Here is a 20,773-nt window from a genome sequence, read left to right on the forward strand (position 1 = left end):
AAAATATTTAGACTCAATGACAAATGTTTATTACCAAACTTTTTTACTGGTAATGGTAAATCACTTCAACTTGCATCAATTTTGTTGATGGAAAATTGTTTGCGATTTAAAATAATGTGTGACACTATATACAGGATGTTTCATAATTAGTGAGACAAACTTGGAGGGGTTGTAGAGAGCCTCAAAATTAGCAACTTTGCGCAATAAACCCCTATCCGAAAATCATTAGATGAAAGTAGTAATGAATTTTAAGAAAAAAATCTTACTTTTCACGATTTAACATCCCTAACATTTCTCTGAAAATTAGTAGGTAGTTTCTATGCATCTAGTACTATTTTTTAATACATGATTTAATTTTTTATTTTACCAGTGGCGTCTATGCGGGCTAAGACCTAGTGAACTCTTTAAAAATGATACGCCACTGTTTTTTGTTCAAATAAAAAAATATTTTTCAAATCCTCACGTTTTCGCATAAAAAAATAAAATCCTTTGTTCGAAATTTATTTCTCGCCAAAATTTAAATTTTTAATAATAATAATAATTTCTTTATTGCTTTCAAGATCTAATTAAAATAGACAATAGCAACGTCACAAAACAAACAAAATTAAAATTTGATAACATCTACATAGTACATACTGCTAATAAAAATAGTAAGAACAAAAAGATAATGTTGGACATAATAATGGGTGCATTACCTTACCACTTGTATCTCAAGTATGATACATTATGAAGATAAATAAATAAGTAAACAAACCCTTAATATTAATCATAATATACATTTAAAATTGTAAATCGAAACTATTGATACACTTGTCCGGATGAACAGATACCTTGCAGTGTCTTTCCGAAACTTCATGATATTTTTCTCTTGCCTTAGGGCGAGAGGTAATCTATTATATGTTTTAATAGCAGCAAAAGCAGGAGATCTTTGAAAAAAGGCAGAGTGATGAGTTGGGACACTCAGTTCAGCTCTCACCCTTGTCACAATAGACATACCCTCAGCATAATGATCTTCATTAGTTTGAAAAAGATGCAGGTGTTTCTTTGCAAAAATAGCTAACATAAGAATGTACAGAGCTGGAACAGTGAGTAGACCAAGCTTAGTAAAATAAGTCCTACAAGAAATTTGTGGTGTGAGTCTGAGCATGCATCTTATGACGCGTTTTTGTGCTATAAAGACTGACACGGCGTCAGTTGAAGATCCCAAAAACATCACACTATAAGTGATTGGAGATTGGACCGATGCATAGTAAAGTTGCTTCAGACAATTTAGGGAAAGCTCTTCTCGTAGACGCCCTATTAACGCGCAGAAACTATTTAGTTTTTTGCCAAGAGTGTCTATGTGTGGGACCCATGTGAGACAGGAGTCAATTTGTATACCAAGGAATTTTAAGGAAGCTACCTCTCGAAGAGACTTTTTTTCAAACTTTACTAGTAGGGAATTTTGAGGTAAAGTTTTGGAGAATGTCAGTAGCCCGGTTTTATCAGCATTTAGCTTCAGAGCATGATTGTCACACCACTCCTGCATCCTCTCTACCACCTGAGAAACTCTGACAGATAGTTTTTCAATCAGATGTTCTGACAAGATTATAGAAGTGTCATCAGCATATTGGTTGATAAAACACCCTGGAAAACACTCACTGAGACCATTTACATATAATATGAATAGTACTGGGCCTAAAATTGAACCCTGAGGCACTCCCTGTACCACCAAGGATGACGCTGAGTAAACATATTATGTACCATTACCAGAGCCAAGGCAAACTGTTTGTTCCCTCTGATCTAAATAAGAGGCTATAAGTCTGGCACAGTTTCCCCTCAGTCCATAATTTTCAAGGATTGACAGCAGTAGAGCATGGTTGATTGTGTCGAATGCTTTCGATAAATCGAAAAAGAGTCCGGCAACTTTTTCTTTTTTGTCAACATTTTCAATCACAAAGGATATAAGCTTGAAAACTGCCAACTGGGTTGAATGATTGGGCCTAAAACCAGACTGGCTATCTGAAAGAATAGTTTGCCTTTTTAAAAAGTCCATAATACGGATATAAATGACTCGCTCAAAGATTTTTGATATTGAAGAAAGGAGAGATATTAGTCGATAGTTTTCTACATCCTGCTCATCACCCTTATTTTTAAAAATTGGAAGAACTTTCGCCTTTTTTAGTTTAGATGGAAAAATTCCCATGTGCAGACAGGCATTTATTATGTGAGCTAGAGGCACATTTATATGGTGACTAGCTTTTTTGAGTATGTTTATTGGTATTTCATCAAGACCAGCAGAGTATTTATTTGGCAAGGCCGATAGAATATGCTGAACTTCCTTTGAAACTGTGGGAAAGAGGAAAATAGTGGGGATGTGACTTCCTTTAGGCAATTGACCAGAAAATGAAGGAGTAAGAGATGAAGCATTAAATTTCTTCAAAAATATGTTGGCTATCTCATCCAAATTTTCAATAATTTCATTATTGCTAGTTGACTTATTTGAGCATTGATTGAAAATAGTCCAAGCAGTTTTAGTTTTATTATTTAGATAATCTTGTTTTCATTTAAAAAAGTTTTATAGTTAGAAATAAATTTTTTATATTCTTTTTTTTTCTTTTTTATATTGATTATAAGCTCCCTCACTATTTGTTTCCTTGTACCATACATACAGATCTTTAATATGACTAGAATAATTTTTAATTTCAGAGTTTACCCATTTTTTATCAGGATCCTTTATTCTGTGGCTACTTACTGGCATAAGAGGAAATGTTACATTAAAATAGTAATAGAAAATATTATAAAAGCAATCATATTTTAGATTGACTTCAGTGCAGTTATATACATCTTCCCAGGCTTCATGTGTTAAAAGATCATTAAACTTCTTAATGTTGTTTTCTGTGTATGAACGTTTCTTTATAAATACTGGCTTTTTACTCTCTTTAGGTATTTCTATACGGAGTTTCTGACCATAATGATCTGATATATCGGAGAATAATGTATTACTTGTTACCTGACATTTAGCCAAATTGCTGAAAATATCAATTTGAGAGCCAAATTGTCCTACCACCCTAGTTTTACCCTTTATGTGTGGTGTTAAATCATAGCTAGCTAATAATTGTTTGGTTCTGATCGTTTACTAAAAAGTTAATGTTAAAATCTCCACAGACTACCAGATACCTGTTGGCCATGTATATAGTGTGTAGCAACTCATCTAAAATGAACAAGAAAGTATTAACATTACCCGAGGGTGATCTGTACAGACAAATAAAATAATAAGACCTATTTAAAATAAGACACTGACAAACGCAAAATTCACACTGTCTTTCAACACAAGCTGTTTTAACAATTAAAGGATGGAAAACTGTATTTGTTTCTGCAAGGATGGCAGTTCCTCCTCCTCTAAACTCAGTTCGAGATGAATAACAAATTGGTCGATAGTCCATTAGGGCCAAAAACTGTATATCATTGCCCTGCTCAGAGATACAAAAAATATCAGGCTCTTCTTTGGCCAAAAGCACTTCTAATTGAAGTGATTTATTATTTATGCTTCGAACATTCAAGTTCAATAAGTATATACTGTCCCCGTTTGGACTACCTGGCAATTTCTTGCTATCCTTTGAGTTTTCTAGGTTTATGGTGATTTGTGTTACTTTTTGGTTTGGAAGATGTACAAATATCAGGTACTAACTTGTTTTTAGTTTCATCGGCTTGATAATATTTACAGTAATTATTATAAGGAAAAAATATACTTGCTTTTAATATGGAATTCGGTACCAGAAAATAAATTTTTGCCATTGTTATGTTAAAAATAAGATTTTTTCTTAAAATGTTATCATCTTGTATCTCAAAACCTACTCATTTTCGGATAGGAGTTTATGGCGCAAACTTGCTTATCTTGAGGCCCTCTACATCCCTCCCCCCAAGTGTATCCCACTAATTATGAAACACCCTGTATTTGAAGCAACCATTTGCCATACCAAAATTTAAGTTGATAAAATGTCTTTTATTATTGCATATTTTTGCTTACTAGTCGCTTATACGTCAGCTGATTTTGTTTTTTCGTTTTGGTTTTATAGGAAATTGTATTCCCTTTAAAATGATGTATCACATTTAGGGTAGCTATTTGTAATACAACAGTTTGAGGTCGATAAAATATCCATTAATCGCAGACATTTTTTGTCACTATTCGCGGTTTATTTCAATTGTGTTGCTGTAATTTGCCCTGTTGAATAGACATTTTAATTCTGATGTGATACACGAAGGGGATCCCATATGACATATTAAAGTGAGGCTAGCTGGAGGTTATTGACTGAACTTTGTCAAATTTAAAATTAAACATTCCCCTGTCAGCCTTGAAATATAGGAATGGACAAATGCTTTTTGAACGGCTTCACTTGTTTCCACATGGTTAGAATAAAAAGGTGTATGGTCACTTATTCATTTTAAACATTTCACCAGGCGAGGCATATTGTTTTGAGCAAGCTCAAAACAAACAATTGAAAAGCAGTGCATTTTGAAACAAGACAATTTACCAGAGTTACGCACAACAAAACCCAGATTAGGCACATCTGAATTGACAATCTTATTATAGGGAGGCACAAATATTAATTTACTGTCTAGCAACATATTTAAGTCTCTGACGATCCATAGTAACAGATTCGAGAACTAAGCCATTTATTTTGTAATGATTTACAGCTAATCTCAAATAACGACCAAATTGAAATGCTTAAGCATATTAAGATCCAAACCATTATTTACTGATAATAAAAAATTACACTATTAACATCAGCTTCTAAATATTCAGCGTCAATATTTCCTAATAACACAACAAAGTTCATCATGGTTTCTGTATATAATTTTAATCAAGTAGTTCATTCTTCATTCTATTTCAAATTTTCATTAAACTTTAACTCAATTTCGCTTGGCTTACTGTGTAGAAACAGTTAGTCAAATTATTTCTATTCAAATGCATCCAAAGAATGTTTTGAGGCCTTATAAAAAGGTGCGCGTCCAACATACTGAGCCAGTTCGTTGAGACCCATTATCAGAAGAAGTAAATTCGCTAAACCGCATCGCTTATGCATCTAGTACCACCCGATACAATCCCGTGTTTATGGGATAAACAGCATTTCGTACTGAGAAAAAGCTGGCCAGCTAACGCGAGTGAAAAACTGTAATCAAGAGAAAACCAGGTAAGGTCTCACAACCATTAATTGTCAAAAAACAATAAATACAGTCCACTTTTCTCAACAGTGAGCTTTCGATACAGTACTTTCTTAACAAAAATAAAAATCAAATAGACAGTTTCATTAATAAACCGAATGAATAAAATAGGCCTTGCGTGGGAGCCCTAAGGTACTGCGGAAAAGATGTGAACTTCCCCAGAAATTATGCTATTTATGCGCACCAATTAAATACGAATCGACAAAAATCCATCGATCCAGTATAAGACTGTCACCTAGGTTCATCGCATGCAACTTCTGAATGAGATGTTCATAGTTCACTCTGTGAAACGCCTACGAGAAGTCAGTGTAAACTCGACTATGGTTTTCAAAGGCATCCAACAAGTACTGCTAATATGTAAGCAAATTAGTTACGATAGATTTATTTTCAGAAAAACCATATTGCAGATGTATAATTATATTATGACTACGCCATGACTTTTCTTGGGCAAAAAGGCTGTCAATAATTTTGGGAATTTCAGATTTTACTTTAATGTCATTCCTATTACCAATTTTACATCAGAGTCAAGAAACTTGTTTTCCAGAAGTCTGGAAAACATCCGGAATCAAAATATATGGATTTGGTTAAGAAACGCACAATTTTCAATAAAACTTATGTCATCAGGTTCATGAGAATATTTAGGCCGTCAATCGCTTTGAAAACGTTAATTAGGGATATGTTAATAGAATCACGTTATCATGTTAATAAACTCAAGTTGTTTAAATGTTTCCATAAATTATCTGAATTTTGTGATACATCATGATTCAGTTTTGCAATCTAGGATTTATTTAGCAATTTAGAAAATCGGTACTTTTTTACTTGAACTTCATCATCGGGAAACATAATTAAATCACCGTATTTAAAGTTTAAAAAACTACAAAAATGGCATTAGCCATCTGAGAATAAGGACAGGTTTTTATTGGACATGTTTTTTTTTTGAAATATAGAAATATATTTATAACTAACATTTTAAACCAACTACATAAACAAAAAATTTAAGAAAAAATGGCTGAACCAAAGCGTAAATAGACAACAAAACGTTATTCAAATTGTTATAATTGAATATGTTTTGTTGTCAATTACATCATCTTTTTGCATGTATTGAATTAATTCCCAAATATAAATACATCCATATTTCTATAGTTTTAACTTAATATGAATAAAATTATATACAAGACCTAAAAACTAAAATACCACAGCATCTATAAATACTACCAAGAAAAAAAAACTTAACGAGCAAGCTGAATAATAAGGGCAGCGCACATCTCAAAGAACTCCATGGTATGATGGCCGCTAGGTTTAACAGGTGACAAGGCATTTCCTAGATAAATACAGTTAATAAATTACATATACTATGTCAAAATTAATAATTAGTATCCTACCTTGTTGGACTGGTGTCACATTATCCAGGATTAATGATGTTGGGATGCCATTTTGGGATTCGGCATCCTCGTTGCTTAGGCTTTTAAAGTCGAGCAAATAACTTTTGTAGTCCACCTGAAATGTAATTTAAAAAAGCACGCGTTATTCATCTTTGAATTTTCTTACTAAAGAATGGAGAACTTTCAAGCAATGATGAAAACTGATAAACTTCATTTCAATCAGTGATGTTTTTACCTAATGTAATATTAATGTGGTTAATGAAATTGTAATTTAAAATATTTATTCTTGATAATGTTTCCATCAAAAATTGAGGTAACACAGCATAAGCTGTGTCCAGTAGTATTAATTAAAAAAAAAACATGCTTTATTGTTATTAACAAAGAAAAATTGTTCTAAACAAAGCTACCTTAAATTACTACCACTAAACTTAACCACTACACCCCATACACACTCGAGTTCCAAAACAAACATCAGAAAACAATACATAAGAACAGCAGAAAAAAAATACATAAAAAGTAAATTAAATTCCATAATTATCCCCTCAAGTATAAGACAGCAAAGAATTCAAACCATACAAACAAATCAAATAAAATTTAAATGCTGTAAACTTACACTTAGGAAAAATTAGAATGTGTCGACGTATTCATCCAGTGAATAGTAACATTTTTCGGTCAAAAGTATTTTAAATTTACGTTTAAAAGTGTCAATACATGTTGCCTCCCTGATTCCACCTGGTAAACGATTGAAAATTTTGATTCCCTCATAGAAAATAGATTTTTTAGTTAATGTGGAGGAGGGGATTGGAAGATTTAGATCGTTCACTTGACGCGTTAAGTATCTTGGATTTGGGGTTATAAATTTAAAGCGATTTGCAAAAAGTAAGCAGGCCACTTCCTGAATGTAGAGGGAGAAGACAGTGTGTATGCCCAGCCTAACGAATAAGGGGCGACAGGAATCTCTTGGTTTAGCCCCACAGATGTAACGTACAGCACGCTTCTGTAAAACAAGCAGCATTTGTAGAAGGTAGGCAGCTGCATTACCCCAGAAGCAAATGGCATACCTAAGGTGGGATTATAGATATGACAAAGGTTTTTGAAAGCCGAAATATTTATCTACTAGGGACTAAATTAAAATATTTCAGGATGATGGATAGTTTTACAACTATACTCGTAGTAGGCAGCAGGCAGATGGAACCAGAGGTGAGGACAGATGTTTCCCAAAATTGATTCTTGATCCACTCTTCTTTACTCTTTTTGTATCAGATCTTGTAAAGAATATTCAGATCTCCGAATAATCGCATATATCAGCTGACCACCTTTATATTTATTGCCCCTCCTTATGAGAAATGCCTTAATAAACATTTCTCAATGGTCAAGACATACCTCTCTACTTATTAATCTAGTAAAGAAAAATGTAAATTTAAATTTCCAGACCTGAACTAAAGGGGCTTTTAATGGAATTTTATACTTATCAACCGACTGCTTAAATATAAGAATAATTCACAGGTCTAACAAGCGAATAAGTATTCTTAGCTCTATTTCCAAGCTCTTTGAGAGTCTATAATTTCATATAGTTTAAAATTTTATTTATTTAATTTTTTACATTATACAGGCTAACTGGGGCTATAGAGGATAGCTGTCACATGGTAACAAGCACTATACACGCCTAGCTAACTCAGATCTTGGATGCAGAAATTAATGTACCAACATGCAATCACAAGTCTTAAGTCACGAGGTAAAAAGACAATGATAACGTTTTCTCTGCTCTCCTTTTTTTGAATCCCTGTAGTTGTTCAGCCCATTCTTTAAATTTGCTAAAGTACTACCTTTTTGACAAAATATAAGTAGTGCATTGAATATACCATCAGTCCTTTGAAATATGTGTCCTTAAGTTTTTATTTTTTTTTCAAAATTACCACTTTTTGGTATTTGCTAATGTTCTTAGGCAAAAATAACTTGAAACGCCTGGTTCATTGAGGTAATTTTCCATTAAGATTACTCCAAATATAGTTAAATGGTAGGTGTCACTTATTAGCTTTTGAACCTAAATTAGTATGCTTACAGCGTCAAGGGCTGTGCTATAGAAACTCTGACCCAAGTTAAGGATCCTGGTATAATTCTTGATGAGCAATTGTCTCAAGTGTTCATACATAATAGCTTAACAACCAAGTCCTTACAAATATTGGGTCTTGTTAAGGTTTGTACTAGAGATTTGTTCAATACATCCACCATCAAATCATTATATTTCTCTCTTATCTGTCGCTATTGTCGCTTTATTTTTTGACCGTATTGCTGGCCAGTTGGCTGACCGGTCCATGCACTGTACGCGCTCTTTCAACATGACAATGATCCCAAGAACACGTCGAAATTGTGCAAGCAATATTTAGGTCAATTACAAAGACAACATCTTCTGAAAGTTATGGTATGGCCCCCACAATCACCGGACCTCAATCCTATCGAATTACTGTGGGATAAACTGGATAGACAAGTGCAAAAATCATGCCCCACATCAAAAGAAGACTTGTGGAGAATCATCCAAGAAGAGTGGCACAAGATACCTCAGGAAACTTTGGACAAATTAATTAGAAGACTACCGAAACTCTGTTATTAAAAATCGAGGCGGACGTGTAGATGAATCCAAAATTTGATTTTCTTAAATTTTATTAATTGAAAAATGTATTGTTTATATTCATTTTGTTATAAATAAACCGTTTCATAAGAATAACTGATGGGTTTATTATTTTTAGTTATAACTTTGTATATATGTGGGCAAATACTTTTGAGCGGTAGTGTATATTTACTCTGTACAATTTTTAATATCATACATGCCTGAGCTAAATGCTTGAATAAAATTAATTTTTCATCAATAAAAATTTCAGCTTCATCACTTGATAAAGCAAAGTAATTTTTAAACTTTCGGTTCTTCTAAAATAGCTTAAATGGCTTTAGCTTTCCTTTCTTCTAAAAAATTGCGATGTAATCGGAACCAGCCTAATGCGTGGGAAAGCATCTAGGCTTAGATACAGATCGGATTCCAATTTCGACACAAAATCCGTACACTTTTTTGCAACCAAGGTTATTACTCTTTTTTTCTTTGTCAATTAACTTCCAAGCCAAATTTAATAGTTTTGGCTTTTATGCATATTGCTGAGTAAAAATATCAAACCATCTGCATCTGCTGATTTGATTAAAATTTTTGAACCAGCTCCTGCCTTGCGAGCATGAAAAACCATGCTCGTATCCGCCTCTTCGTAAAAAACATCATAATCATTTTCCTTCGTTTTTATTACACGATTTTGTTGAGTCTGACACGAATAGCAATTTTTTTGTTGTCTTTAATTATTTCTTTGAAAAAGTAACTTTTTTTAAATAAAAAAACACTGTTCATTGTTAATGTTCAATGTCATGTCATTCAAAATTTTGTTCTTTGTCATTTTTCATTTATTGTCAAAATACACGTGTTTACTAACAGATTACTTAAAACATTGCTCTATAATTAAGTCATTAATCCTTGTCTTTAGTTTGTCAATTTACGGCGCCCATGCGCACAGACCAAGTCAGATTTTGGATGCAGAAATTGCAATACAAATATTCTTCATTTTACCAAAAAACTGAATATAGGAAATAATCTAAGTGAAACATAACTTGATAAAAAGGATCATTTCACGATTTTACAATCGCTAACAGATATGTTGACCAAATCAAAAGCCTCTGGGAAAAGATCCTACTTAACCTAACACCTACACTTGAACTATGAATAAAGATCATCTATTTGATAAAGCTCTTGTATTAAAATAAAAAAATAAAAATAGAGATGGGCGCAGAAAGGAAGAAGAGAGAGCGAGAAACCGAATACAGTAGACACGACAAATAACATGCATTTCGATGATAATACTCTGACATAGCTGCAATGTTCACGATGTAACGTATGTAAACATCACAGCTATGTAGTGTAAGAGTCTCATGGTGATAAGTGAATTCATCGAAATGCATGTTATTTGTCGTGTCTGATGTATTCGTTTTCTCGTCCCCTTAAATACTTGTCACTCTTCTTCCTTTCTGGTGAATTTATTCCTCAGAATTCATATACATTATTTATTGGTGAATTTACAGTCACTTTGGTACTGAAGGGATTGTATTATTTATCCAATAGCTGAATATATACAATGAAAAGTGAACTCATAGAAATGCATTACTTTGATGAGTTTTATCATAATTTATAAGCGTTCTTTTTGTGAAAAATATCTTAATGTATTTTTTAGGCCTGATGATGCTCCGATAGGAGCGAAACACGTGTAGCTTTGAAAAAAAAATTATATGGATTTGATGAGACCGTAACTTTGTGTTCTTATTTTTGTTTTGTTTTTGTTTAGTCTCTTAGAGAATAATGGATGATACATAGGTTTCTAATTAATTTTATAATTGGTTTATATTATGTGCAATTTCTTGTGTTTTGGCTTTAAATTTCTAATTTGGTCAAGTCAAATTTGGTCAAGTGTGTAAATAGTATTATGATTAAAAATGTGATACCCAAGCATCTAAGTCGACTTGTATTTTTTTTTGTATTTACATTGGCTTTCTGCCCATTAAAAGAAAAAATAATTAATAAAAAAAAACTTACCTGATACAATTGTAAAGACATCATAATATATCTGTTATGCAACTTGTTTAGATGCCTGACCCTCACGTGATAAGGATTAATAACCTTCCATTCATAATCTAAAGCCTTCATGGCGCGATAAACCTCCATCATAATATCATTCGGTTTGCTCTGTGAACGAATCCCCAAATGCCATTTTGCCCTTTTAACCCTACTCCTATCGCCCGTGGAAGCCGCATGATTTGCAGCGGCAACCCTGTCCCTTAATGGTGCAATCCTTTCTGGATGTGGTTTAAGAGTACTGGATTCGGGAGGTACCGGGGTAACACTCACCGGAGGCGGACTACATGCCACATAAAAATCTTTTATTTCAGCCTTGGCTGCTTCATCGGCGATCCTTTTGTTGTCGATGATTAAATGATAGGCGATTGCCAGTTGGTCGTGAGGATCTCCACTAAGAAGAGCCGAATGTACTTCTTGCTCTTGTACTCCGAATTTTTCGCAAACTTCACGAATGGCATCGATATCGATAACCGATGAATCCTGCTCGATGGGTGATGGAAATAGATATGCGGGACAATCAACCTGGAACCATTCGTGTTTCTTGATGTCTTCTATGGAGGCCCTTTTCATAGGATCAATTTGCAACATTTGACATAGCAAACTGACCACCGATTTGTTTAAGTAATCAGGAATTGGAAATATGCCGGACTTGATTTTTCTAAACAAGGTGGGGACGTGTTCGTCGTCAAATGGTAGTGTACCGCATAGCAGCGCATAAAGGATTACTCCGCAGGACCAAATGTCTACCTGAAATAAATATTATATATTCCTTATAATAGTTTATGTGTATTTATTTTATTACAAGTTACAATAAATGAAGATAAACCAAGAACATTGTGATCTATCTAAATAGAAATCTATATCTTGTTATCTGAAGTATTTTGTCTAATTTGTCTACCACTATTTTCCACCTCTATAAGTTAGGTAAAGTTAGCAGTCCCAGAGCATTTTTTTTCTACATAAAAAAGTAGCATTTAGGGCTCTAGTTAAAGCCACTTCAAAAGTCATTGAATGTCAATCAATCAATCTACAATGATGCTTACAATATATAAAATGACTGTATACAGAAGTGGCACTTAGATGATAAACCCCATAAAATACATAAACCTGAAAGCATAAAATATATAAGAGCTTAAATTTACCTCAACAGGACTCCTTAGTTCCTTTTTTTGTCTTTGATTGCAAAGATAATAGAATTGTCTACCTAAGCCCCTTTCCCCCAAAAAATTATTCTGTACTGCAGTATTGAGTATTTTTTTAATTTCGTTGCAACAAATCCACAACAAGACTTTCAAGCATGTCTTTCTCTGAACAGAAGTATACACTGATTTTTTTTAAATCCTCATTTAGTGCTGCATTGACCATGAATAGATTTATTTTACTAGGTTTTTAGACAATATCTGTGAATCACCCTACAAACGAAAATTGCCTTGGTTTTAGGAGCTACCCCTATCTCTTTCACATACAAGTGACAAATGTCATGTATTACTCTTCAATATTTGTTTGTTTTTGCAGAATTTATAATTTTTTATTGTATTTTTGCAGAAAAAATAATAGTTTTTGAACATTAAATTTGACCAACATACTACAACTGATAGGTCAGTATTGGAAATATAGGATATATTTTTAGAAACAAAACAAAAAAACCCTAAAAAAGATGTTCTATTTCATCATGAAAACACTACACTACAACGCAACACTAGTTATGAACATTATAGCATCATATTCTATTGATGTGGTCTCACAAAAGTATTGAACATTTTTATAAGGATAGAAATTTGTTTAAAGTTTGGTATACCAGATAATAAAACCTAGAATCTTTGAGGTCTTTTTAGTTATATGTGAATACTGCACATCAAACTTTACATTTGATTGCAGTGTGACTCAAAAATCCAAACAGTTATATCTAATTGCAATTTGATTATTTCAATCAAAGTTTTATGTTGTCACCTTCAGAGAATATCACCCTAAAAATCTTGAAACCATCAGCAATTAAGAGACAGCTTGAATCATTAATATAAGTAGACAAATTGTTAGTAGAAATTAGATAGAAAATAAAGGGGGTACCAAGTATATTGCTAGAAAGACACCTTATGTTATGCAAGATACCAAGAAAGATGCTCCTACTCTGACATAATGATGACCTAAACATTGCCAGCCAAACTGTTGCCTGAGTTATGTGTGAATGAAATTTAATGAGTTACTTGAAAAGCTTGAAATTTCAAGTAATTAATTTTACAAATTATTCCTCAAGTCAGTATACATAAAATCAAGCATAAAAGTTAGTAAAACCATTTATCATTAACACACAACATAAAATTGAAATACAAACATTTAAAATACATGCTCATCACAAAATAAACGTCACTAAATCAAATATTTAGATATAAGTTAAATGTTAAACCTAAAACAGTCCTATACTTACATTAAATCCAAAAATTCATTAAAACTATAGAAGCTATTTCTGAGCAAAAAGTTTTGAGCCATAACACGGGGAGGCGAGATCCCTCAGTTCCGCAGGTAGTTTATGATAAAACAAAGGCGCATAATAAACGAAAATCGTGTTCTCTGAAGCCTTAGGAACCCAATTCTCATCTCTCACCACCGCGCCATGTATCATGACTATGACATGTGTTGTTCAGGATGAATTGTTGCTGGTTTTTAGGCGCATAAATAAGACATTCATATGGAATCGACCTTGATGGAATTGTTAGAATGTTTAGGTCACAGAAAGTTAGTTTAATATCCTCCTGATATCCCTTACCAGCAATATCTAGCAATATCTGTAACGGACCTTCTCTGTAGAGAAAATATGAAGGCCGCATGGCAGGAGTGTCCCCATGTTAGTATAGCATAAGTTGCTATTTATTGGAATATATAGCATGATATGATTGAACGATTGATATTTATTTATTTAGCAGTTTATTTCCAACAGGCAAAGCCCAGTTACAGGAAAATCTACAATTAATGTTTTGAAAGTGTAAACAAGTATTAAATTACTATAAATTAAATAACAAAAAGAAAGAAAAATAAGGAAAACTTAAATTACTATAGTAACATCATGTATATATCAAAATTAAAGGAGATGTAAATTGACATTAGAATGAACAAAGAAAGGGATTCATAGGACAAGGGAAAAAGGAAGAGAAAAGGAATTATGGTAACTGTTGGTTTGTCAGAGACAAAACTAGATCCTTTATGGAGCATACAAATATGTCACAGGTTGATGATACTGAATTAAAAATTCTGCACATTTGATACACGGGATCCTGAAACCTAATGTTAGTTCTGGCGTGATCTAAAGCAAAAGTGGTATTTGCTCTAGAAGCAAATCGTGGTACATGAAATAGAATATCGTTCAAGAGAGGAGGAGAATTTATTTGATTATTGACCAACTTCCATAAGAATGTTACAAAATGAATTGTTTTCCTCATGGCCAGAGATTGCAGATTAAATCTACCTAACATCAGATCATGATCATGTCCCCTAACAGGATATATTCCATCCTCACGAAACATAAGAAACTTTAAAACCCTTCTCTGAACACTCTCGATGTAGCCAACATGGCATTCATAGAAAGGACACCACACCAAGGAACCGTATTCCAGTCTTGATCTAACAAAGGAAAAGTACAATAGTTTTATTGAGTTTGAGCTGTTAAAGAGTCGGCTATTTCGAATGACAAAACCCAGAAGTTTCAACGAGGAGGTCCACTGTCTGTTCAATATGTGGCACAAATGTGAGCCTATCGTCGAATACAACCCCTAGAAGTACTTCTACAGAGGATTTGATTGTCTATATTGTAATTAAACAAAACAGGATCCTTGGTTCAGTGAAAGGAGATCACACAGCATTTCGAGATGTTAACACATAACTGATTTCGACTGCACCACCCCCTAATTAGGTCCAAGTTACTCTGTAAGAACAAGCAGTCCAAGATACTATTGATACACCAGAATATTTTCAGATCATCAGCATAAGCTAGTCTAAGGCAGAAAATCAATTCTATAAGTTCATTAATATAAAAGATAAAAAGAAGTGGGCCGAGATTGGATCCCTGTGGGACTCCAGAAGTTGAAACAAAGGTATGCTGTTTCAGAGGAACTGCCCTTGAGTGGTTTCGTTCGTACTTATCAAATCGTGTCCAGGCCGTCAGATTTAATGGCTCTAAGGAACTTAATATAAATGTGGGTGTTCCGCAAGGATCAGTACTTGGTCCTTTACTTTTTCTCATTTATGTGAATGATCTGCCACAACTGCAGGTAACTGGCAAATTTACATTGTTTGCCGATGATACCACCATCCTCTGGCACGACTCTGATGTTTCTCAAATGGAGGCCAATATACGTGCAGATTTGTTAAAAATAAAAGACTGGTGTGATGCAAATTTTTTTGACATTTAATGTTTCCAAAACAAATATCCTTAATTTTAAATGTAATACAAATGATATATGTTTAAATAATGAAGCCATCACCATGCCACCGTTCAGTAAGTTTTTGGGTCTTTCCATAGACAAGTTCCTTAAATTTGAAGACCATATTGTGAATGTATGTAGAAAAGTCTCATCAGGCTGCTACGCCCTAAGGGTTATTGCCACCAGTCTTAATTTCTCCATCGCCAGATCTGCATACTTCGCGATTATCGAGTCGCACCTTCGATATGGAATTTGCTTTTGGGGTTCATGTTCAAATTCACTTTTTAGTTCAGTGTTTGTACTCCAGAAAAGGGCCATTAGATATCTATGTGGGGCCAAGCCTTGTGACTCATGTCGCCCGCTTTTTGTAAGTCATAATATTTTAACCCTGTGTTGTATCTTTATTTTGGAAACAGTTTGCTTAGTTTTTAGAAAATATAAACAGGAACTCCACTTAGGAAGCCACTATAATACGCGACAAAATTATTTGTTGAGGCTACCCATTCCTCATTTTGAACTGGTCCGTAGCTCTATCATATATGGAGGTAGAAAGCTGTTTAATAAACTTCCACTAGAAATAAGACAACTTAAGACTGAAAAAAGCCTACATAAAAGGACAAAAAAAATTGGCTTTGTCTACAACTTCTATGTTTATATTGACAATAAAGCATTTTTGAGTTTGAGTTTGAGTATTAGATCTGCAACCTTCCACCTCAACAAACTGTAGACGGTCAATAAGGTACGAAGACGAAAGCAACGAAATTAGCCTTTCTGAGAAGTTGAATTGCTTGTTCAATTTTTTTCAGCAGAATGCTATGATTTATCTGATCGAAAGCCTTACTGAAATCAGTATACACCACATCAACCTGACTTTTTCTATCGAGGGCTGAAGAAATAAAATGAGTCACATTACAGAGGTTAGTGATGCACGACCTTTTAGGAATAAAACCGTGCTGATCTATAGAGAGTAGTGATTGAACTTGGGGAAGAATTCTGTTATAAACAATAGTTTCAAAAGTTTTGGAAAAATTGCTAAGTATAGGTCGGTAGTTGTCGATTCTGTTTATATCGTCTTTTTTGTGAATTGGTATTACTTTAGCACATTTCCAGATGCCTGGAAATTTGCCAGTTTTCAAAATAAGGTTAAAAATATGACATAAAGGCTGACAGAGGACAACCATGCAGTCTTTAGCTACAAAACTTGGAACACTATCTGGACCGGCTGTCAACTTGTTTTTTAGCCTCCGACTAGCAGCAATAATTTCCTCAGTGGTAATTGATGGAAGAATGTCAATGAGGTCTGAGGAATTAGAACGAGGATAGGTTTCTGCGAGGTTGATTGGATCTTTATAGGCATTCTGAAAAAGTTTGGCAAAACCTGGCACAATATTTTCTGTTCCTTGAAAAGAATTGTCATTGGCATCGCACATGATAGACGGAAATGAAGAGTGACCTTTCTTAGCTCTAACAAAAGACCCAAATGATGAGGATATTGATATGATGAGGAAGAATTTTTACTAAATTTTGCAAAAGGTTTATATTTCTAGACAGTTTTATAGCCGTTTTATTAACATATACCTCAAAAGTCAACTTCAGGTCCAGGTACACTCCTAGAAATTTAACTTCCTCTGGAGTTGCCTCTGGAGAAGCCTAATTCTTTACATATAAAAAAAATATCATTTGTAGGACTGCTAACTTAATTGTCTTATTAGCCCATTTAGGACATGCACCATACAGATACATTTAGCATTTTCCAGTTTGCAGACCATTAGTATTTTTGTTTGTATGAAAATTTTCGAAACTGGGTGACACAGGAAAAAGGAAACACTTAATAACTTTTTTACTTTGCGAGATAAACAAATGAAATTTGGTATATCGATAGAATAGTCATAGTTATGAAAAATCTTTTGACATTCTGTTATGTTTTCTTACTTCTGGTTTAACAGGAAGTGAAACTTACTTTTTTATTCTAAATGAGACAATTGGTATATTATTAGGTATTTTGATAAATAATAAAAACTATGAAGAACTTTTTGTAAATGCATGGAAAATTTTAATCAAGTATTGGAAAAATAATCACAAAATTTTTTTCAAAAAACTGTGGCAATTTTATATGAATGACAAATAATAATTGAATGTGACAAGATGTCACATATTATGTTGTGAAAAATAATTCAAGAATGCATCAAAATGCCACCTTCTAGTCAAGAAATCAAAGCTTTCTATGCTTATTAATTAAATGAGTTTATTTATATGCCTTAATTTTTTTCTTCTTATGGCCTTATTTATCCACCAATTTAAAAAATAATCATACCAAATTATTGGGAAAAAAAACTTTATTTCAAAAGGTGTTGTTGCCAATAATGTGCCAAAAAATGTGTTAAAAAAGTTAAGTAGATGCTAAAGTTACTGGTTTGGACATTTTAAATAAGCATGTAAAAGATTTAAGTCATAAAATGCAATGAAAACTATTTTTCTGTGATTACTTGTTTAAAATTAAAACTTTCAACCCATTCATGGCACCCTATTATAAAATTTAAAAAATTGATTTTTTCTATAAAAAAATAAAATATAGTATAAAACAAAAAGTAGCAAATGCAGTATCATTGTTCTTAGAATATTATTTTCTATCATAATACATAATAATTTACCAAGTATCTTATTTAAAATAAGAAACTTAGTGTCACTTCCAATTAAACAGAAAATGATGGAAAACAACTGGCTGTGTCAAAAGATGCTCTTATAGCAATTCCATTAATATACCAATGTTCATTTTTTTATTTTGAAGAGTAAAATAGTATGCCTATTTAACTATATTATTACCTACCTCAGGGCCAGCATAGAGTTTGCCGGAAATAACTTCTGGAGCAGCATAGTTCGGAGAGCCACAACTGGTTCTTAAAAATTCTCCATCCATCATCATGTTGGAAAGCCCAAAATCTGCAATTTTCACATGCATATTATGGTCAAGCAATAGATTTTCAGGTTTCAAATCTCTGTGTACAATCATGTGTCTGTGACAGTAGTCTACTCCTGATATAATCTGCTGGAAAAATCTCCTTGCCTCATGTTCCTGCAATTTTCCATGGTTCACAATATATTCAAACAACTCTCCTCCAGACACATATTCCATGATCATAAATATATCAGTTGGGGTGCTGATTACTTGATACAACTTAATGATATGAGGGTGCCTAAATAGTTTCAGATTCTGAATCTCTCGCCTGATTTTACTAACCACATCAAGGCTCTTGATTTTTTGTCTGTTTAATATTTTCACTGCCACCTTGTGTCTCGTTAATTGATGCTCGCCGATTTTCACCTTGCCGAAGGTGCCCACCCCCAAGGTCTCGCCCAAAATGTAATGACCTATCTTTACAGGGGGGTGGGCTCCACTTTTCGGATTTTCTCCAGACATCTTTTGGCTATACTTTAGAGTTTTATCTAACACAGGTGTAATTTAGATCACACGCGGGTACAGTACGGCACATTTATGGGGGCAAAAAAGGTTTTTTTCAAGGATTTTATCGCAAATCGCAATTATATTATGGTATTTTGTTTGATTTGCACGCACGGGGCTATTTAATTTTTATTGTGACAATGACATGTTGGCATGTTTACAAAAAACTGAGTTAAAGGTGCTTTTACATAATATGAAGTAATTTGCTTCTGGGTCGTCAATGTAAGATTTAGCTAATTTAATGGAAAATAAGTATTTAAGCTGATAGTTAAGTGGTAGCAAACTTTGCTACAAAGGATACTTTATTAAGGATACTAAGAATATATAGGGAGGTTTAGGTTGGTCAAAATAACAATTTTTCTACTATTTAAATACAAAAACGAAAAACGCAGATTTGCCAACTGCCACAGCGCTCTCTTTGATACATTTATTGACTAAATCAAAGGTTTTTGTAGCAGGACCTTAGTCAAGTTAGTATCTTAAGCAAGGATTAATAGAATTATTTATAATATCAAATATATTAAGTAATCACAGCTGCAGGCTACATTTACGATACGTACTGTATACGTATATGTACGTATGTTTTGTGGTACTACTCAGTCACGGATGACAGCACATGTACAATGTACAAAGAAAGTATCCATATTCAAGTATAGATGGCGCCTGTTCATATTGTCACATAGAAATAGAGAAAAGGTAGAATGGGCCAAGACCACGAACTTAATAAATATGGGTATGTACCGTTATCAACTGTCAGTACTGAATTTACTGGACGTCGTTCCGATATTTGTTTCAGTTTACTGATTCAGTACTGAATGACGTCATAAATGCGTCAGTGACGTCATTAATCTTTACTGGATTGACTGGGGATAAAAGCTACTGTAGGTACAGTAAAATAGTGGGGGAATGTCAAAACTGTCAGAAGTGTTGTTCATGTTGTTTTCTTGAATCTTCTTGTTTATAATAATTTTTATATCTTGTTATACGTTGTGGGAATTATTTTCCAAGTTCAAAACATAAATTGTTCAAAATAAAAGCTATAGCTATGAACCCCAATAATGTAGCAGCCATGATAAAAAAGTGGAAATTCTAGTGGCAAACACCGTTTCCCTTTTATTATTAACTGATGATGAGGAAGATGAATTGGACCAAGAAGACTTTTATATTGCCCAATTACAGGCTCAAGGACAGGCCCGTATTCGCGTTCCAAATTATTTGGAAAACGTGATAAACCTATATTCCGAAGAGGAATTTAGGATGCATTTCAGGAACTTAGGTACAAATTCAAAAGATAATATAGTATATTACATTACTAGTGAAGAAAGTGATATTTTTCACTCAAGTGGTGATGTTTTTGAAATTCGCACGAGTGTATGAAATTTACTTTTTTCATGAGTAATGTAGGTATACACAATTTTTCCTAAGACCACAAATTTGCGCTCTTTAGCCCTTTAAATTATTTAGAAAACTCGTAATTGTGCACATACTGCACTGCAGAAAGTAAAAGGCACAAAAGTACATGTGTGATTTACTTTCTCACAGGAAATATGTTTGTTCGAAAGTTTTATAGGTTAGGTTGTGGTTGTGAAAACAGTGCTGAAAACTGTTCCTTTTTTGGAGCAAAACAGCACGCTGTATAAAATCGGAA

The 20,773-nt window shown here is 33.4% G+C and overlaps 1 protein-coding gene and 1 long non-coding RNA gene across 2 annotated transcripts in view; one reads left to right on the forward strand and one right to left on the reverse strand.

Moving 5' to 3' along the window:
- Positions 1-9,107, forward strand: part of LOC126750061 (uncharacterized) — a 32,253-nt gene extending 23,146 nt beyond the window's left edge. Inside the window, exon 2 of the long non-coding RNA XR_007665620.1 lies at positions 8,975-9,107. This is a non-coding gene — a long non-coding RNA (uncharacterized LOC126750061). The remainder of the gene's footprint in view (positions 1-8,974) is intronic.
- LOC126750056 (5'-AMP-activated protein kinase catalytic subunit alpha-2) lies at positions 6,103-19,608 on the reverse strand. Its single transcript, XM_050459556.1, has 4 exons — positions 18,489-19,608; positions 11,209-11,993; positions 6,588-6,702; positions 6,103-6,526 (listed from the first exon to the last, which is right to left on the reverse strand). The coding sequence occupies exons 1-4, from the start codon at positions 19,081-19,083 to the stop codon at positions 6,435-6,437; spliced, it is 1,587 nt and encodes a 528-aa protein (XP_050315513.1). The 5' UTR covers positions 19,084-19,608; the 3' UTR covers positions 6,103-6,434.
- Between the last annotated feature and the right edge of the window lie 1,165 nt (positions 19,609-20,773).

This window comes from Anthonomus grandis, chromosome 2 (assembly GCF_022605725.1).
Source record: "Anthonomus grandis grandis chromosome 2, icAntGran1.3, whole genome shotgun sequence".
Lineage (NCBI taxonomy): Eukaryota > Metazoa > Arthropoda > Insecta > Coleoptera > Curculionidae > Anthonomus > Anthonomus grandis.